This window comes from Pongo abelii, chromosome 15 (assembly GCF_028885655.2).
Source record: "Pongo abelii isolate AG06213 chromosome 15, NHGRI_mPonAbe1-v2.0_pri, whole genome shotgun sequence".
Classification (NCBI taxonomy): Eukaryota; Metazoa; Chordata; class Mammalia; order Primates; family Hominidae; genus Pongo; species Pongo abelii.
The window spans coordinates 56,544,702-56,563,459 of NC_072000.2; the positions used below are offsets into that span (position 1 = coordinate 56,544,702).

The 18,758-nt window shown below is 35.6% G+C and overlaps 1 protein-coding gene across 6 annotated transcripts in view; it reads right to left on the minus strand.

Moving 5' to 3' along the window:
- The window catches only part of TXNDC16 (thioredoxin domain containing 16), a 460,012-nt gene that overhangs the window by 417,146 nt on the left and 24,108 nt on the right, over positions 1-18,758 (minus strand). For all 6 annotated transcript variants that reach the window (XR_010137039.1, XM_054530668.2, XM_063715845.1 and 3 more), the window contains exons 7-8: positions 7,718-7,839; positions 3,447-3,537 (exon numbers count right to left, since the gene is read on the minus strand). Coding sequence is in view for 5 of the 6 variants with exons in the window: in XM_054530668.2 (XP_054386643.2) it covers positions 3,447-3,537; positions 7,718-7,839 (213 nt within the window). In the remaining variant the exon portion in view is untranslated. The remainder of the gene's footprint in view (positions 1-3,446; positions 3,538-7,717; positions 7,840-18,758) is intronic.

Consider the following 18,758-nt stretch of genomic DNA (forward strand, 5'->3'; position numbering starts at 1 on the left):
CATCCAATAAGATGTAACAATAAATTTTGTCTTAAGTCTCATGCTTTTGATTGGTAAAAGCCTGAAAAAGTATAAAGTTAAATGAACTTGGGCAAAAAAGGAGATATAGGATATTAAAGAAAACTAACCTTAATATCTGAACAAACCACATGAGTTGTATAAACAATTTTTTTTTGCTGAACTCTTTAATATGGTAGTTTCTAAATTATAATAGGTTATAGGCAAGCCTATAACCTTTCTTCCATAAAAGGCTGTCACCTTGCGGACAATGAGATTATCTTCAAATATAGTTGCTTTTCTAGAGCTATGCTAAATGAAGCTTTGTAATGCAAATTTTCTAAATTTAATTTAAACCCAAAGCTGTTTTGAATAAACCTCAGCCAAAACATTCTAAAATAGAAACCATGTGACAGTTTGTGGGAGTTTGTGAGTTTGTATCTGAAATATTACAAAACTCAGCAAATATGGCTTATAATTTGAGCTTTCACATTCCCTTCAGTATGAGAATTCAAAGATAAACTTATAGTGGAGATAAGGTTTGCCAAAATTAAAACAGAATTTTAGAAATATCCATATGGCATTAGTAGGGTTTGGCAAAATACTACAAAATTTTATTTTTTAAATGCTATTTTAATTCTTGAGACACATTTAAACTGAGCTGACAAGGTTCACTGATTTCAAATTTAATTACAAAGTAATTTCTAATCAATTCAATGGTTAAAGAAATAGTCACTCAGAGATTTACTTAATCCCTACTATGGGTTAAGCCCTGTGCTGAACACAACAGATAAAGGTAAATAAAACAATTACATCCTTGAAAGAGATATAGTTAGTCAAACAATTAAAATGTAGTTTGTAAGTGCTATAATATGCAAAAATACTATAAGGAACAAGGAAATATTTCTTTCTGCTTCAAATTAGGAAGGAGAAGGAAGGGGAAGAAAACGGAGATTATCGCAGAGCTTAAAAAACAAAAAGGGAGAGAATTCCCCCTCCAATAAGATAGGACAAATGAGCATTTCAAACAAAAGCTAAGATGCAATGAAAGCATATAACTTGTTGAGGAGATTCCTGAATAGTCACATACTGCTGAAAGGAAAGTATTGAGTGCAGGAGGTCTTAGTTAAGGCTGGACTCCATATCACAGCCTCTGAAACAACAGAAGAATGTTGGAAAATTATTTTATCAGGGATCATTTGCTTGCAGATAACAGAAAACAAAAACAGTGAAACTTATTTGAAGTTTATAACAGAATCTCACAGAATATAAGGAAAATTCAAATAACTGGATCAGAGAAAAGTCAGAGAATAAATGTAGAGACCTGAACAGCAAGCGTTCAGGGACCTTCGTTTGCCATATTAACACTTTTCAGCTCTGAATTCAATCTGGGAAGACACCTTTCTGTTTTACTTATAAGTGGGCAAAACATTCCTGTGAGCAAAACAGCTACCATGTTGTATAATCCAGTTTTTCCATGTCCAGTTCTAAGTTCCTGGGAGAGAGGATCTCTCATCTCTCTCATTTGCTCAAGTAAGCCAGTGGATTGGCGGGCCCTAGGTCAGGTGTCCACCTCTGATTTAACGGATTGTGACATGTATGGGGCATGGCTAATACCCTTCTTGGCCCACAGATCCTTTAGGAAGGGAATATAGGGAAGTAGCAGAAAGTACTGGAGTCTGTGGCATGCTATCTCTTTTACTACCTATCATAAACGCTTTTCTTAACAAATAATTTCAAACACACTCAGATCCAATATGATGCAGCAATATACTAGCCTTAACTGATGTTATAATGCCAGAAACTAGAATAGAGTCTACATCACATAGAAAGCATTCAATAAATATTTGCTGAATGAAAGAATCAACAAGTGAAAGAAAGAATGTATTCACCTCACTCCTATTAGGAGATAACCCAAATAGCCAACTACTTTATCCAGAAGTGATATCACAGCACCACTGTATTCAGAATCCATAGTCTTTCCCTGTAACCTCAGGTCCAGGGATGACTCATCACCATCTTGTTACCCATGAAGAAATGATATTCCAAACTTCCCCAATACATCATATATTCAAAAGCAAATGAAAAACAGGATAAGAAGATAACTGTGCATTTTTAAATTCCCATTTAAAAAATGGGAAAAGCAAAAAAATCTTACAGAACAATACCATGCCTTAGTCTTAGGTCAGAATATATATACATATTCTGTGTGTGTGTGTGTATATATATATATATATATATATACAGTATATATACACATATATTATATATATATGTATAACTTACTGAACAGGATGTGTAAGGCAAATAATAGGACCTATACCTTGCCAATAAATAACCACCTCTTTATGTTTTAATATCACTATTATTTGCAATTATTCATTAACTAAAAAATATAGAGGCTGGTAACATGAGAGAATACAAACAACTAACTCTCAGAGAAACTGTGGGGCTAGCATGCAATCACTGTGGTATGGAGAATAACAAGGCTTCACCCATTCCAGGATGGGAAATCAGCAGTACAGACAAACAGTGAGCATGCATCCATTTTATTTAACTCATTAAAGACAGAATCAGCAGAATGAGACAGGTCAATAAGGAGAGACTAATGGAAAAAGGAATGCTGGTCAATGTCATACAGAGCAATAAAAACATAACTTCTCTTTGTAGAAACTTTCTTCTCTGCCTACTCTCCTTCCCTCAAAAGTCATTTCACCTTATCAGTTTGCTATGCCCTAGCATCTAAATGTAGAGCTGTAAAACATCTGGGCTTTAAACTTTTGTGTGTGGCATATCATATAGCTGCTGTTTCCTGAGAGGTCAGCAGGTGGGCTCATTAAAAACTCTTGGATGGCATTAAAAGGTCATACAATCACCATCGTGCCCTGTTTTGGATTAATTTTCCTGAAGAGCATTTTGAAGTCAAACAAAAAAGAAAGAAAACTTTAACCCTAGGTTGCCCAGCCAAAAAGTGTGGAAAGTAGGCTTCTACCTAAAATTATAAACTAGACAAGAAAAATAAACATTCAAACATTCTGTTCAAAAACTGTACCTAAATACATTTAAGATTATTATGACAAAGTAACTTACAAGAGTCTCACAAAGAATTTCTGAAGCTTCATTTTGAAAGCTGTTATTTTACCCCCTATCTGATCACCACAGGAGATCCATTCCTAAGATATCCCGCTTGGCCACTCACATCTTGTGGCTTATCCACACTGCCTTCGTTACCTTAGTCTAACATCGCTTCTGTATATTTTAAGACTGTAATACAGCAGACTACAGTAATAAAGGGGATTTCAGGTTTAATTTATATATTCACATCTGCTATGGTTCCTTTATCTAAGCCCATGCTGTGGGAGCATAATGGAAATGCTAAGTAATGTGAAATAAGTGAAGAAGAAAAAAAAAAAACCTTTAAATTGTTGACATGTGCTTTTTATACATACCCAATACTTTCCAAAAGAGCAATTTCTGTGGTTAAGACAAATTGGTATGTAGTCCCATACACAAAAGCGGCTTCCATGACGGCTCTGTGCTCTGAAGAAGAGATAAAAGGAGTTGGAAGACAGGAAAAAATAGTTTGTGTGACTCTATGTAAACTTCTATTCTGAATATTATGCTACACTCCTTTATGTTCTACTATATTTAAAGAAAAATCCGTCACAGGGATACTAGTTGGGAAAATGCAGGCAGTTAAAAGAAGTTATAAAAAGTCTATTCTATTCAAGGTAAGAGAAGAATTCAGAGGGAGTAGAAAATGAGTTTTTACTTGAGAATATAATATACAACAAACTTGTGGTAGTTTCTTTCTAGTATGAATATGAATCCACCATACAACTTTCACGTTAGGTTTTATTTGTGTATGTGTCTGTGTATATTATTTCTGGGTTAGTTTTTTTAATCAAACTTATACTGAAAGAAAACAATAATTTTACAAGGCATATAATATACAGCAAACTTGTGGTAGTTTCTTTCCAGCAGTAGGGAAGAGAATATGAATCCACCATACAACTTTCATGTTAGGTTTTGTGTATGTTGTCTGTGTATATTATTTCTGGGTTAGTTTTTTTAATCAAACTTACATTGGAAGAAAACAATAATCTTACAAGGCATATTAAGAAAAATAGCCACTCCCCCACCCTCTATTGCATTTCCAATTCCCAAGGGACAAGCACTTTCATTTCTTCTTCTCTTATTTCTTTTATCTCAACTCTTGATTTCATACGTGTGTGTGTGTGTGTGTGTGTGTGTGTGTATCATATATAACTTAATATATATAATAAGAGTTTTAGTATTATCTGTTGACTTCCTACTGTGGAAGATGACAAATCATCTCTTTCCTGAAACTCAGCTCCACAAATGCAAACATATCCCATCCCAACTCTCCCAATATAGTTCTAACTTTTATTAGATCAATATCCAGTATTTGTTGACTCAGTAAATACTATTTGCAGATAAGCCATATGGTACAGAATGGCCACTTTCCCTTTTTGAGCAACTTCTTCACTATAGTTATAACTATCTTTTTAAAAATTTTGTTTTTTTTTCTAATTTCTTCCTAAACTCTTCCACAATTTTCTAACTCTCTCAATACTTCAAATATATCAAGTATACTATCAAATCAATCTTCTGGTAAACATTTCTGCAGAGCCTTCTGATTTGCTCCAATATGAACTCTTGCTACCTAGCCTGCTGCACAACTGCCATCCTGAGGATTCTCTTACTCCCTCTTTTGTGTTGGGTCCTTTTTGCCTGTTATCCAATATCGTCTTCTTTATTGCTTCCTTGTGCCCATTATCTAACACCTTCCTGAGAGAGGACATATGGAATAGACAACTTTTGCAGTCCTGCACATCTGAAAGCGTCTTAATTTTATTTTCAAAATTAACTATAGTTGGCTGGGTACAGAATTCTAGGTTCTAGTCATTTCCCATTTCCCCTGAGAATTCTGAAAACACTGCTCCATTTCCTTCCATTTCTAGTACAGCAATTTAAGAAGTTCTATGCCATTCTCATTCTCAATCCTTGAACTACAAACTCTTCTTTCCTCTCTGGAAGATTTTAGAGTAGTCTTTTCATCTAATATTCTAAAATTTCAAAATAGGACATCTTAGTGTGGCTCTGTGGTCATCCACTATGCTGGGACTCAATGGGTCCTTTCCATCTGGAAGCTCAAATCCTTCAGTTCTGGGAAATTTTCTTGAAGTATTTCTTTCATGATTCCTCCTTTTCAGGTTTTATTTTCCCTTTTCTCCTCACTGTCATTTCCAGACAATTATCTTCCCATCCCCCACATACTCTCCTAGCACTTGAACTGCATATCATCAGATCATTCCACTCACCACCCCACCTTGGAGTCACCCAAAACACCCCAGCCAGGATCATTTCCCGTCATTCCATGAAGAATTTAGCTTCTGTCACACTGTCACTCTCTCTAGTACTACTCCTGTCATAATCCTTGGGAATTTTATTATTATCCAGGTAGATGATCCTTTCAAAATCCCAGCCTCTCAGGCCTTGGCCTTCTTTATTCCAGTCATCCTTCTTCAATCACATCTTAACCACTAACTCTACACCTCGCAATCACCAATTAATGCAATCCCCTCCATAATTTCCCTCCTCCCCCACACAAACACACATCTCCAGCTCACTCTGTATAGCTCACAACTCTAACCCATCGGGACCTAAAATCCATAGGTCCTCCCCCTCTGGTCTTCTCTTTCCCTCTAATTAAGCTTAAATTCCCTGGTCAATCTTTATAATAATTTCCCTCCCCGTTTTTTAGGCTAAAAAATGTAATCCAGGTTAACTCAGTGTTCAGCCTGTTCAATACTTACAGCTGCAAAAAGAAACATAGCTGGGGAGAGGGGGAGGGAAGCCAAAACAAGCTAGCATCACCACGCTAATGGTGTCACTTTAAATTGCTGATATTAACTATTATTGCTGCCTAACAACCATTCTTTATTTCCAGGCCTCTGAAATAGCTCTCTCAACTCTTCCCTCAAATTAGCTGATGATTTTGTGTCTATTTCACTGAGAACAAACAACCAATTAAAAAACAACAAAAAAAGTTTATAAACTCTTAGCACCATATCTATCCACCCACTTGGCTGAATGGATGTCCATATTTTCTCATCCCTCTGGTTACCAGAGATGAACCTTATGTGCTCCCACCCAAGAACAACTCCTGCCCTTGTTCGCTAGACTCCATCCTCTCTTGCCTACTCGAAAACTTTGCTCCACCAACTCTCCCCTCTTTTTCCTGTGTGAGGCATTTCCCCTTTCCTACCAGATCTTTCTCGTTAACATACAAATATGCTTTTCAAAAAATTATTCTCCTAACCCCATATATTCTTCCAGCCAGTGCCCCATTTTTCTCCTTCCCAATAGCAAAACTTTTCTAACAAGTCTCCGTGTTCAGTCTTCAATTGCTCTCTACCTATTCTGTCTTATATCCCTCCTATCAGGCATTAAACCCCTACCACTCTACAGAAACTGTGCTTGTCAAGGTCACCAGTAACTTCTATACTGCTAGGTAGGCATAATGGCCACTTGGCACTTCTGATCTTAAATCAACCTTTCAGCATCATTTAACACAATTGTTCCTGCTCTCTTCCTTAAAACTCTATCTTTACCTTGCTTACTGGGCACTTCTACCACATTCATTCTGTCTCCTTTACTGGTTCATCCTTACCTTACTGATCCATAAATGTTGAAGTATCTAATAGGTTCAGTCTTCTCCTTTCCATCTAGACTCACTCAGTGATCTCTTCTGGTCTCACAACTTTATTTCTCAAATTTACATCCCTAGTCCATACTCCCAACATGAAATGCAGTCTAGTAATACCCAACTACCATATTCATATCTCTACTTGAATGTCTATTGGGAATTTCACAAGTATGATGTCAAAAAGTGAATTCCAAGAGCTTCCTCTCCAAACTATCTATTCCCAGTCTTCTGAACCTCAGTTGCTAGCAAATTCACCTTTCAAGTAGCTCAGGCCGAAACCCCAGAACCACCCTTGTCTCCACTATTTCTCAATCTATATCCAATAGATCAGCAAACTCAGTTAGCTTTACTTCCCAAACACTGCTAAAATTCAAATTTATTGCCACCTCCATTGCCATCACCCTGGTCCAAGCCACCCAGCATCATCTCTTGCTTGACTTATTGCAATAACTTCCTATTTTTCTCCCTTACTCTATCTTTGCTCCTTCCAATCTAAGTTAGTCAACATTATTTAGTGAACACTGGAAACTACTATACCAGGTAGAGGAGGGCTATAAGGAAATAAAAAAGAAATAGCTAACACTTTCAGAGTACTTACTATACTCCAGGAACCATTTAATTATTCATTTAAATATTTAATTAAAATAATTTATTTTAATTATTCATTAAAGTTCATTTGATTCTCACAATTACACTAACAGGTAGGCACAATTTATTTTCCCCATCTTAATCACTAGGAAATTGAAGTTAAGTAACTTGTCCAAGGGCTCACTACAAGTAATCAGTATGGCAGAAAGTCTAACCTAGAGAGTTCTTATTCAACCACTGTATTATGCTGCCCATTTAAAGAAAAACAGCGTAATAGTAAAGATGCTTCAGATTTATTTTAAATATTACGACTGTAGTCAGAAAATACACTATTTTAAGTACTTCAACATACATAAGTACACAGGCACAGCAAAGATTAAAGCAAAAGTTAAAGAATACCTGGTATTCCAATGGCTCTTACATATGAGAATATAATATTTGCTTTTCCTTTCAGAGCATTTTCTATGTTCTGAAGGTCTTCCAGGTTGGTAATATATTTCACTTCATTAAAAAGAAGAGCACTGAAATAAATACAGATATAATTAGTAGAAAAATCTGATATGTATTTCGTTACACTACACTTCTGTTAAAGAACCTAACCAAAAGAGAAATATATCTCCATTGAATAAATTTTCAGTAGTAATAATGTAAGCATTTTAATAATACTAAATTAGAATCACTCTCCAGATCATTAATCTGTCTCTGAGAACATCAACCAGGGACAGTTGTGAGACGATGTTCATTCTGTATTACAATGGTCTCAACAGATTAAAACTGTATTCACTAACACCCTAGTCTGGTCAAATAATCCCACACAGATCTCTCAGCCTTGAACACATTTAAGCCCTTCACAAACCTAAACAGCAGGCTTCTTTGCATGGCCTATAAGGTCTGACAAGACCTAGACCTTGTCTGCCTCTTCAACCTCATTTTGTTCTACCATTCCTCATGTTTACAACATTCTAGGCAAACCTCAGAGCCTCTGCACACAGTTTTCTTTGCTGGAAGCTATTCCTTTTGCTCCATTTCATAAGTATGATCTCAGATTAAACATCGTTGCCTCAGAGAAGTCTTCTCTGTTGGTCCTGTGTAAGTAAGCCTGTAACATTTTCCTCTCATTTCACTAGTTGATTCCTTTATAGTACTTATTACAACTTAATAATTATTTATATATTTACTTATCTCTACCTTTCTCATTAAACTCTCATGCCCTTGAGGCAAGGATTTTGCATATTTTATCACTATATCTGTAAAAACTTATAATACAGCCTAGTACACTATATTCAATAAATATTTATTGAATGAATGAAAGAAAAAGTAGGGCAGGAATTATTTACTCCCATTCTTTATTTGAAGAACTGGAAGTTCAAAACACTGAAGAGCTTACTCAAAATGCATTTATTGAATCAGGAAGCCAGGGACAGAATACAGAACAGGTGTTCTCAGTCCTAGTCCAGTGATCTTTCCACTTGACCCTAATTCTTCCGAATCATCCTTTCAGTGTATAAATCAGACTGACTAATCATATTTATTCACCCAAAATTATCCCTTTTTTAAAGCTGTCTACTTCTGGCCGGGCACAGTGGCTCACGCCTGTAATCCCAGCACTTTGGGAGGCCGAGGCAGGCGGATCACGAGGTCAGGAGATCAAGACCACGGTGAAACCCCGTCTCTACTAAAAATACAAAAAATTAGCTAGGCGCAGTGGCGGGCACTTGTAGTCCCAGCTACTCGGGAGGCTGAGGCAGGAGAATGGCGTGAACCCGGGAGGAGGAGTTTGTAGTGAGCCGAGATCGCGCCACTGCACTCCAGCCTGGGCGACACAGTGAGATTCTGTCTCAAAAAAATGAAATAAAATAAAAATAAAAATAAAAATAAATAAAGTTGTCTATTCTATATAAATTCTCTACCCCTAACAACTCATTCCACTTAATCCCCATGTGCATAAGTATGTATTTTTGATAGGCTAAACTTCAAAAAATTTTGAAAACTTTTCAAAATTTTCATGTTGCAGGTCCACATACTTAAATAAACAAAGGTTCACTCAAATACTTCAAATAAATTAGTCAAACATCGTTTCCTCCTATAAAGTTTTTCCTAATACAGCAGTTCTCAAACTTTTTGGTCTCAGGAAACTTTTATATCCTTTAAAATTATTGAGGTCCTCAAGGAGCTTTTGTTTATGTAAGTTACGTTTATCAATAGTTGACAAAATAGGAATTAAAATAGGAATTTTAAAATATTTATTAACTCTTTTAAAAATAAACACCATTGCATGTTAACATAAACACTTTTTATTTAAAAAAATAACTAAAATTTACAAAACCGAAGGAAAACTTAGTGAGAAGAATGGTGTTTTACTTTTTTTTTGAGACGGAGTCTTGCTCTGTCACCTGGGCTAGAGCGCAGTGGCACAATTTTGGCTCACTGCAACCTCCCCACCCTGGGTTCAAGTGATTCTTCTGCCTCAGCCTCCCGAGTGGCTGGGACTACAGGCACGCACACCCACGCCTGGCTATTTTTTTTTTTTTTTTTTTTTTGTATTTTTAGTAGAGATGGAGTTTCACCATATTGGCCAGGCTGGTCTCGAACTCCTGACCTCATGATCCGCCTGCCTCGGCCTCCCAAAGTGCTGGGATTATAGGCGTGAGCCACTGCGCCTGGCCTTGTTTTACATTTTTGCAAATATCTTTAATATCGGACTAAATAGAAGACAGCTGGATTTTCATTTCTGCTCCTGTATCCAATCTGTTGTGGCATCACACATCATGTAGCCTCTAGAACCCCAATTCATAAGGGAATGAAAGTGAAAAAGCCAAATAATGCCTTAGTATTACTATAAAAACATTTCCACTCAGTGGGCACCCTGAAAGCGCTGCCCTAAATTATGCTGGCTTAAATATTTACCCATTCATTACAGATTTCTTCCACTTTTTAAAAGAAATGTAAAACGATCTTCTATCATTCCCAGGACTCTTGTTTTGTTTTTATAAGAAATACTTACTGAGCAGTATTCACTATGTGCTAGGTATTTTCAGGTTTTCATTTAACCTCTCAACAATACTTCTGGAACAGTATTACACACATATTCACACACAGGCAACAATCTGAGAGACTAAGTAACCTGCTCCAAATCATACTTCTAGTTGCTGGTAGAGCTTCTGACACCAAGGCCAGGATTTTCTAAATTATATTACCAACCATTTATAAAAATGGGAAACCATGTGGAAAGGTGGCAACTAAAGAATGGCAATGGAGTCTCAGTGGCAAGCTGAGCTGTTGGCTGCCTATACATTTTGGCTAACAAGTCCAGAATCACTCTTCAGTTACTTCAAAACAGTTGGGAGGTACAATCTAGTTAACCTAATTGGACTACCATGTAAATTCTAAGCTTGGAAATTACATTCACCTAGTCATGACTTTTATTGTTTTATTATCTCCAATCTGTTTGCTTCAAAAATTAAGTCTGAGTATACAACCCTCCCCAACCATTGTTTGCAATAAAGACTGGCAAATATTTATTAGGTACTTACCACATGCCAGGCATAGTACTAAGCACTTTATAAATAGTGGCAATTTATCAATTTGGGGGCTGCCCACTCCCTTTTGCTTTGTCCAGTTTTCTAAGTCTTCAAGGTAGGCAGAGCCCAAGTGAAAGCTGATATTATCAACCTTGCTTTCCCAGGCTCGTTGCTACAAGGCATGACTATCTGACAAAGAATCACTTGCCTGAGATTCTGAAGCAGGAGCAGGCGATACCAAGAACAAGGAACAGTAAAGAATTATTTCAAGAAGCAGTGGCAGTAACAGCTGGCTTCAAAGGTAGCAATGACAATTGTTAGTCACAGCCCCAATGCAGGTAATGCAAGCTGTAGTATCCAATGCTCAGCAATAATGCAGCTGTCCTCCTCAGACCCACTCTGTGTCATAATTTTCACTGTATCCAGAGCTGTCTAACCTTTGAATCCAGTTCTCTAGCCCTTCTAGCAAGGCTGAGATTTCCTATATCCACTCCAAATCCTTTTCTGCTTAAGCCAGTCAGACCCAGATTCTAGGGCTTATAACTAAAAACCCTCAGCAATGCACTCTGTCTTGTTTAATTTTCATGGCAACCATCTGAAAGCAGAACTATCATTAACCCCATTTTAAAGATAAGTTCATGGGGCTTAAAGAGGTTACCCTGCCTAATGTCCCAAAGCTCATTAAGTAGTCATTATCCATGACATAATAATAACCAAAACTAATGACATTCATAATGTAATGATCCCTATGATTTTTCCCAATGGCTTCCTCACTTTAATATATTCCTTAATATATTAATTTTCAGAATATGAGGATCCATTCCACAGCCTGTGCTCCCTTACTCCAGTTCCAAAGAGGAGAAATACTGACAAAAATGGGTTAAAGGAAAAGTCTCTCTTGGGATTTTCTTGCTCTATTGATGGGGTAAAACAGCCTGGGGCTGCTCTAACTAGGTTCTTCGTGTCCCAGAAAGGCCTTCGTTTTCTTTGGCATGCTTTTCCTGAGATTTTCCTGCAGTAACTATTAGGTAGATAAGATATTTGGCCAAGAATTGAGTGGGTGTCAGAAAGAAAAACAACAAAGGGTCTACCTGACCCTACTTTTAGAGCAGCAAGCAACTCAATCTTTTTTGAGACACAATTTTTGTATTACATTTCTGTCATCATTCAAATTCTCAGAACACAACAAAAAGGAAAATGCAAATGTTTTACCATACCAAAACCCCCAGGAAAAAAAAGACAGAGAGAAATAAATTACTTTTATCTAAATTAATTACTGTGTATTATGACTGGACAGATTCACATATAAAAAGAAATATCCCAAAGTCTTTTAATAAGTATTTCTAAATTAACACAGATTAAAAACAAACCAAACAGGTAGAAGCCACCTCTTAAGAGTACAATAATAAAGTTCACAAATATCATTCTTAGTCTTTTGTCATTAATTATATATTCTCCTAATAGCTTGCGTCTTATAAAATTCTTACTACTAGAAATAATTTTACGACCTTAAAATTTAAGAGTATTTCTGATCTTCCCATTTTTAACAACCAAAAAGTAAAACTTCCAAATTCATCATCTACAAATTCAAAATTTAAGCACCTAATATATGTCATGTACCACATATGTACTGGTAGAAGCACTTTCTATAAAAATTTGCAGTTTGGAGATATAACCATTAATACCAATTAACAGAGCTGTGAGGAACTCATATCCAAGAAAAGCAATTTTTTCTTATAATTTCCCAGTAAAAAGTATGTCATTATCGAACAGGAACAATATTGTATAGGAACAAATCTGATACAGATAAAAGAATGAGCAATCGCTCAATGCCTATTCAGAAGAGAACAGCATGGGCACAGTTCAGGAGTTTTAGAGGAGGACAGCTGTAAAAGTAACTTTCCCCCGAGGTTCTACAGTAACAATGCCTAAACACTCAATCCTTAAGCTCTGCAATAATATGTTAAAGAATAAAATATTAGTAGAAACTATGACAGTTAAAAATAATCCTTCTAATACTTGAAGTTCATGTTATGAGTAGTATGTTAACATAAAGGGACAGGAATTTCTATTTTCTGACAAAATACAGTATTGTCACAAGAAGTAGTACCATATCTTAATAAAGAGTTAATGAGATTTCACTGTTTCTTACTGGATTATCTTTTCTTTTTGCATCATTTGATGATTTTTTTCTTTTGCATCATTTGATTTTTTATTTTTATTTTTTTGAGGGTCTTGCTCTGTCACACAGGCTGAATGGCAAAATCATAGCTCACTGCAGCCTTAAGCTTCTGGGCTCAAGCCATTATCCTGTCTCAGCCTCAGTAGTAACTAGGATGACAGGCACGCATCACCATGCCTGGCTAAATTCTAAAAACTTTTTGTAGAGACTGGGGTCTCATTATATTGCCCAGGCTGGTCTTGAACTCCTGGCCTCAAGTGATCCTCTTTCCTTAGGCTCCCAAAGTGCTGGGATTACAGTGTGAGCCACCTCACCTGGCCTGAGGATTCTTAGGAGTCAACAATGAGTACAGGTAAAGAAGAATGGGCTGGGCGTGGTGGCTCACTCCTGTAATCCCAGCACTTTGGGAGGCTGAACCGGGTGGATCACCTGAGGTCCGGAGTTTGAGACCAGCCTGGCCAACATGGTAAAACCCTGTCTCTACTAAAAATACAAAAAAATTAGCTGGGCATAGTGGCAAGCGCCTGTAATCCCAGCTACTTGTGAGGCTGAGGCAGGAGAATCGTGTGAACCCAGGAGGTGGGGGTTGCACAGGGCCGAAATCATGCCATTGCACTCCAGCCTGGGCAACAAGAGCGAAACTAAAAAAACAGAATGGCCTTTCATTGCAACCGCTGCCTCATGGCAAATATCCCCACCAACTGCCACACCATGAACTCACATTTGTTTTTTCTTCTTAACCGATAAATAAAACTTCCTGCATTTATATATATAAAAAATAAATAACATTTTAGAGCACTAGGCAAAATCCGTAACACATTATTTTCACGTGTTATTTTGATCATCACAATAATCTCATGAGGCTGCAAGTATAACACATAAGAACAAGGAAAATAAATATAAATTGCTTGTATTCTCAATCAATAAAAATTAGTTGGGCCAGGCATGGTGGCTCACACCTGTAATCCCAACACTTTGGGAGGCCGAGGCGGGTGGATCACAAGGTCAGGAGTTTGAGAACAGCCTAACCAACATGGTAAAACCCTGTCTCTACAAAAAATACAAAAAAAAAAAAAAATTAGCCAGGTGTGGTGGCACATGCCTGTAATCCCAGCTACTCAAGAGGCTGAGGCAGGAGAACTGCTTGAACCCAGGAGGCGGAGGTTGCAGTGAGCCAAGATAGCACCACTGCACTCCAGGCTGGGCGACAGAGTGAGACTCCATCTCAAAATAATAATAATAATAATAATAATAAATAAATAAAAATAAAAATTTGTTGTTACTTTCCTTTTCTAAATACAATCATCTCTCAGTATACTCAGGGGATTGATATCCAGGATTGATTCTTGGATACCAAAACCCATGGACGCTCAAGTCCCATATAAAATGGCAGAGAATCTGCTATAACCTACGCACATCTTCCTGTATACTTTAAATCATCTCTAAATTATTTACTTACCATACCTAATACAATGTAAATGCTATGTAGTTATATTATATTTTAAATTTTTTTTTACTGTTGTATTGTTATATTTGATTGCCTTTTTCAAATATTTTTGATCCATTTGTGGTCGAATCCACAGATGCAGAACCTGTGAATATGGAGGGCCAACTGTATTACCATTCTTAACCCCATCTAGAAGCTGGGAAGTAAAATTTTCCTCACATAGTAAATGAACTACTCAATTCTACCACTTTTCACTTTGTATATTTAGAAGGCAGAGTTAAGAATTTTTAGACTACAAATCCAAATTCTCATTTTTAATTTAAATGTCATTTATTTCACAAAGTGGTAATACTTTTACAGGGTTCAAAACACAAAAAGTACCAAAAAAGTTAGAGTCTACTTCATCCCCCACCCCTAGCTTCCCCATATCATTCCTATCAACCAATATGTTCAGTTTTTGTGAAACCTTGTAATATATACGCCATATACATGTATACTATATGCATTTACATGTGCCCCTGTAGAAGGAAATCCTGTGTGGCTCTCCCAGTGCTCCTACACAGACCAAGTCTCCTGAAGATCAAATCTAGCAAGATAGAAAAATGGAGAAGTCCCATTCTAGGCTTGTTTCCTTTTCTCCAGGAGCCATCTGCTTCCATTCAAAGAGAAATAAAACATATCTGTGATATTGTAAAATATGTATTTGGTCCCCAACCCCGTTTGCTGGCATGCAACTCCTGATATCCTTACAATCTCCACCAAACTGATGTCTAGTGTATGCTAATGCGCTGACTGATGGCTGGCAGATAGCTTCAGGATGAGGCCTGGTCACTAAAAGACCAAGGCATGATTAGAGGGTTAGGACTTTCAGCTCTAACCCTCAATCTCTGAGGAGGAGTGAGGCGCTGAAGGTTAGTTGGTCACCAATGGCCAATGGTTTAATCAATCATATCTACATAACAAAGTCTCCATAAAACCCCAAAGGGACAGGGCTTGACGAGCTTCCAGATAGCAAAATGCACAGAAGTTCCTGAAGGGTGGCATGCCAGGGGAGGGCAGCATGCCAGGGGAGGGCATGGAAGCTCCACGCCCCTTCCCATGTGCCCTGCCCCATGCATCTTTTCATCTGTATCCTTTGCGATACTCTTTGTAATACACCAATAAATGTAAATAATTGTTTCCCTGAGTTCTGTGAGCCACTCTAGAGAAACAGCCAAGCCCGATGAGGGGCTTGTTGGAGCCATGAGAACCCCAATTTATAGCTGTTCAGACAGAAGCATAGGAGCTTCTGTCCTATCTGACTGGCATCTCAGGTAGGGGGCAGTCATGGGGACTTGGCCTTCAACACATGCAGGATCTGATACTATCTTCAGGTAAGTACCATCAGAATTGAATAAGAGGACACCCCGCTGATGTCAGCTACAGAGCTGGTGTGTGGAGAAGACTCCTCAAACATCTGGTCACAGAAGTATTCTATGTTTTGTGAGAGCAGAGGAAAAATGATTTTTGTTTTTTCTACACACTATCTTCTCTTCCCCAGAGTCAAATGCTTATATTTAGTGATGGGGCCTTCCTCTTCTGCTCTTACATTCCAGAGTAAAAGATAAGCACTTTCTCTTCAGAGAGGAAGAGTAAGTGTGCCAGCTCCTATATAAACTCGGAGATTAATAATGTTGAAGTTCTCCTTCTTCAAACCTTGCTATGTATAGTTATAAGCATCTGACTCTTGCCTTGTCATTCTGTAGAGAACTAGGTATGAGGATAGCGCCACCGTGCTACTCTGGCTGCTGTTATTGTCGTAAGGTCAATTCTCTAATTCAGAAGTCTTCTATGTGACTATAACATAGATATATTACACAGACTCACAAGTAGGGTAACAACTCAGACTCTTTGGAGTTTTGGGCTTAACACCCCCTCTCCTATGTAAATAGTATGATGCTATGCCCTAACCATTTGATTTATTTCACTTACTATATCCTGCAAAATCAATCTGAGAAAATTTTAATAGACTGACAAGTCGCTATATTTTAAATCAATGATGTTTTAGCAATATTGTAAATATCCTACCAAAAAGGTACATAATTGACAATAATGGTCAAAAAATACTTTCAAATATTAACAATTAGTATAAAGATCACCCTAAGTTTACACTTGTTATTCTATCTCAGATTTTATTAACTTAATTTTTTCTGCAATTCAATATTCTGAAAATAACAAATTATCTAAAACAATGATCTTTTCTGTTGACGAAGTAGCAAAGTCCAAGTATAACTGTAGGTCACTGGTCTCAAGCAAAACATTCTAAGTAAGGAACAACACAAATGCTTTGGGATAAAAGTAATAGCATGGGTTATACATTTTTAAAAAGCAAGCCAAATAAAGTAACACATATTCTCTAATGCAGGATTTTAGTTCATAAACAAGTATTTTGAGAACAATCCAAACATCTGTAAATATTTCTCTTTATTAAGAATTAGGCTAAGTAGTGGATTTAGGACAAAAATAACTGACTAGTTAAAATTAATGTATTTTAATAAGTATGTCAATGAATTTTTGTAAATGGAGGCAATCCCAGGAAATTTTGACTTGCCTGTTTATTGACTAATAAAATGTAAATGTAGAAGAATTATATATGATATATATATACACAGCTCTTATGTACATATCTAATAGTAGATAACAGTATCTTAGAAAAAAGACAAGAATATAAATACAAAAAAATTGCTTAGTAGTAAGTCACAGTAATAATATCCTTATTATAAGTGAAATACTATTTTGTTTATTATTAATAAGTATAATAGTTGTAACTAGTTCATTTTTCAATTTATAATAAAAATCCATAAGGTCAAAAGACACAAAATTAGTATGCAGAAGTGAATCTTTCATATACTGGTATATATATGATACCTAGGTGTATATATATATGTGTGTGCGTGTATATACATAATACCTATTATATATATTATCTATAATACCTATTAATCTATAATACCTCTTATATATAGTCTATAATACCTATTCTATATATTATCTATATAATACCTATTCTATATAATCTATATAATACCTATTATATATTTTATCTATATATTACCTATTATATATTAACTATATAATACCTATTATATATATTATCTATATAATACCTATTATATATATTATCTATATAATACCTATTATATATATTATCTATACAATATCTATTATATAGCAAAGACTTGGAACCAACCCAAATGTGCAACAACGATAGACTGGATTAAGAAAATGTGGCACATATACACCATGGAATACTATGCAGCCATAAAAAATGATGAGTTCATGTCCTTTGTAGGGACATGGATGAAGCTGGAAACCATCATTCTCAGCAAACTATTGCAAGGACAAAAAACCAAACACCACAAGTTCTCACTCCCAGGTGGGAATTGAACAATGAGAACACATGGACACAGGAAGGGGAACACACTGGGGCCTGTTGGTGGGTGGGAGGAGGGGGGAGGGATAGCATTAGGAGATATACCTAATGTTAAATGACGAGTTAATGGGTGCAGCACACCAACATGGCACATGTATACATACGTAACAAACCTGCACGTTGTGCACATGTACCCTAAAACTTTAAGTATAATAATAAAAAGAAAAAACAAATACCTATTATATATTATTATATATAATGCCTATTATATATATTATACATAATACCTATTATATATAATACCAATTCTATATAATATATGATACATATATATTATTATGTAACATATGATACCTATTATATATAATATATAATAATATAATATCCATTATATATAATATATGATACCTATTATATATTATATATAATAGGCATTATATATAATATATTAATTATATTATATATAATATATATTATATATTAGATAGCTAATATATATATTAGCTATCTAATATGTATTAGATATCTAATATATATATTAGCTATCTAACATAATAGATATATATTATATATCCAATATATATATTATATATTAGCTATCTAATATAGCTATATATCTAATATATATATTAGATATTAGATATCTAATATAACAGATATATATTATATATCTAATATATATTATATTAGATATCTAATATAATATATATTATACATCTAATATATATTATATTAGATATCTCATATATATATTATATATCTAATAGATATATATTATATATCTCATATATAATATATTATATATCTAATATAATAGATATATATTATATATCTAATATTTATGTAATTTATAAATTAGATATATTATAATTATTTAT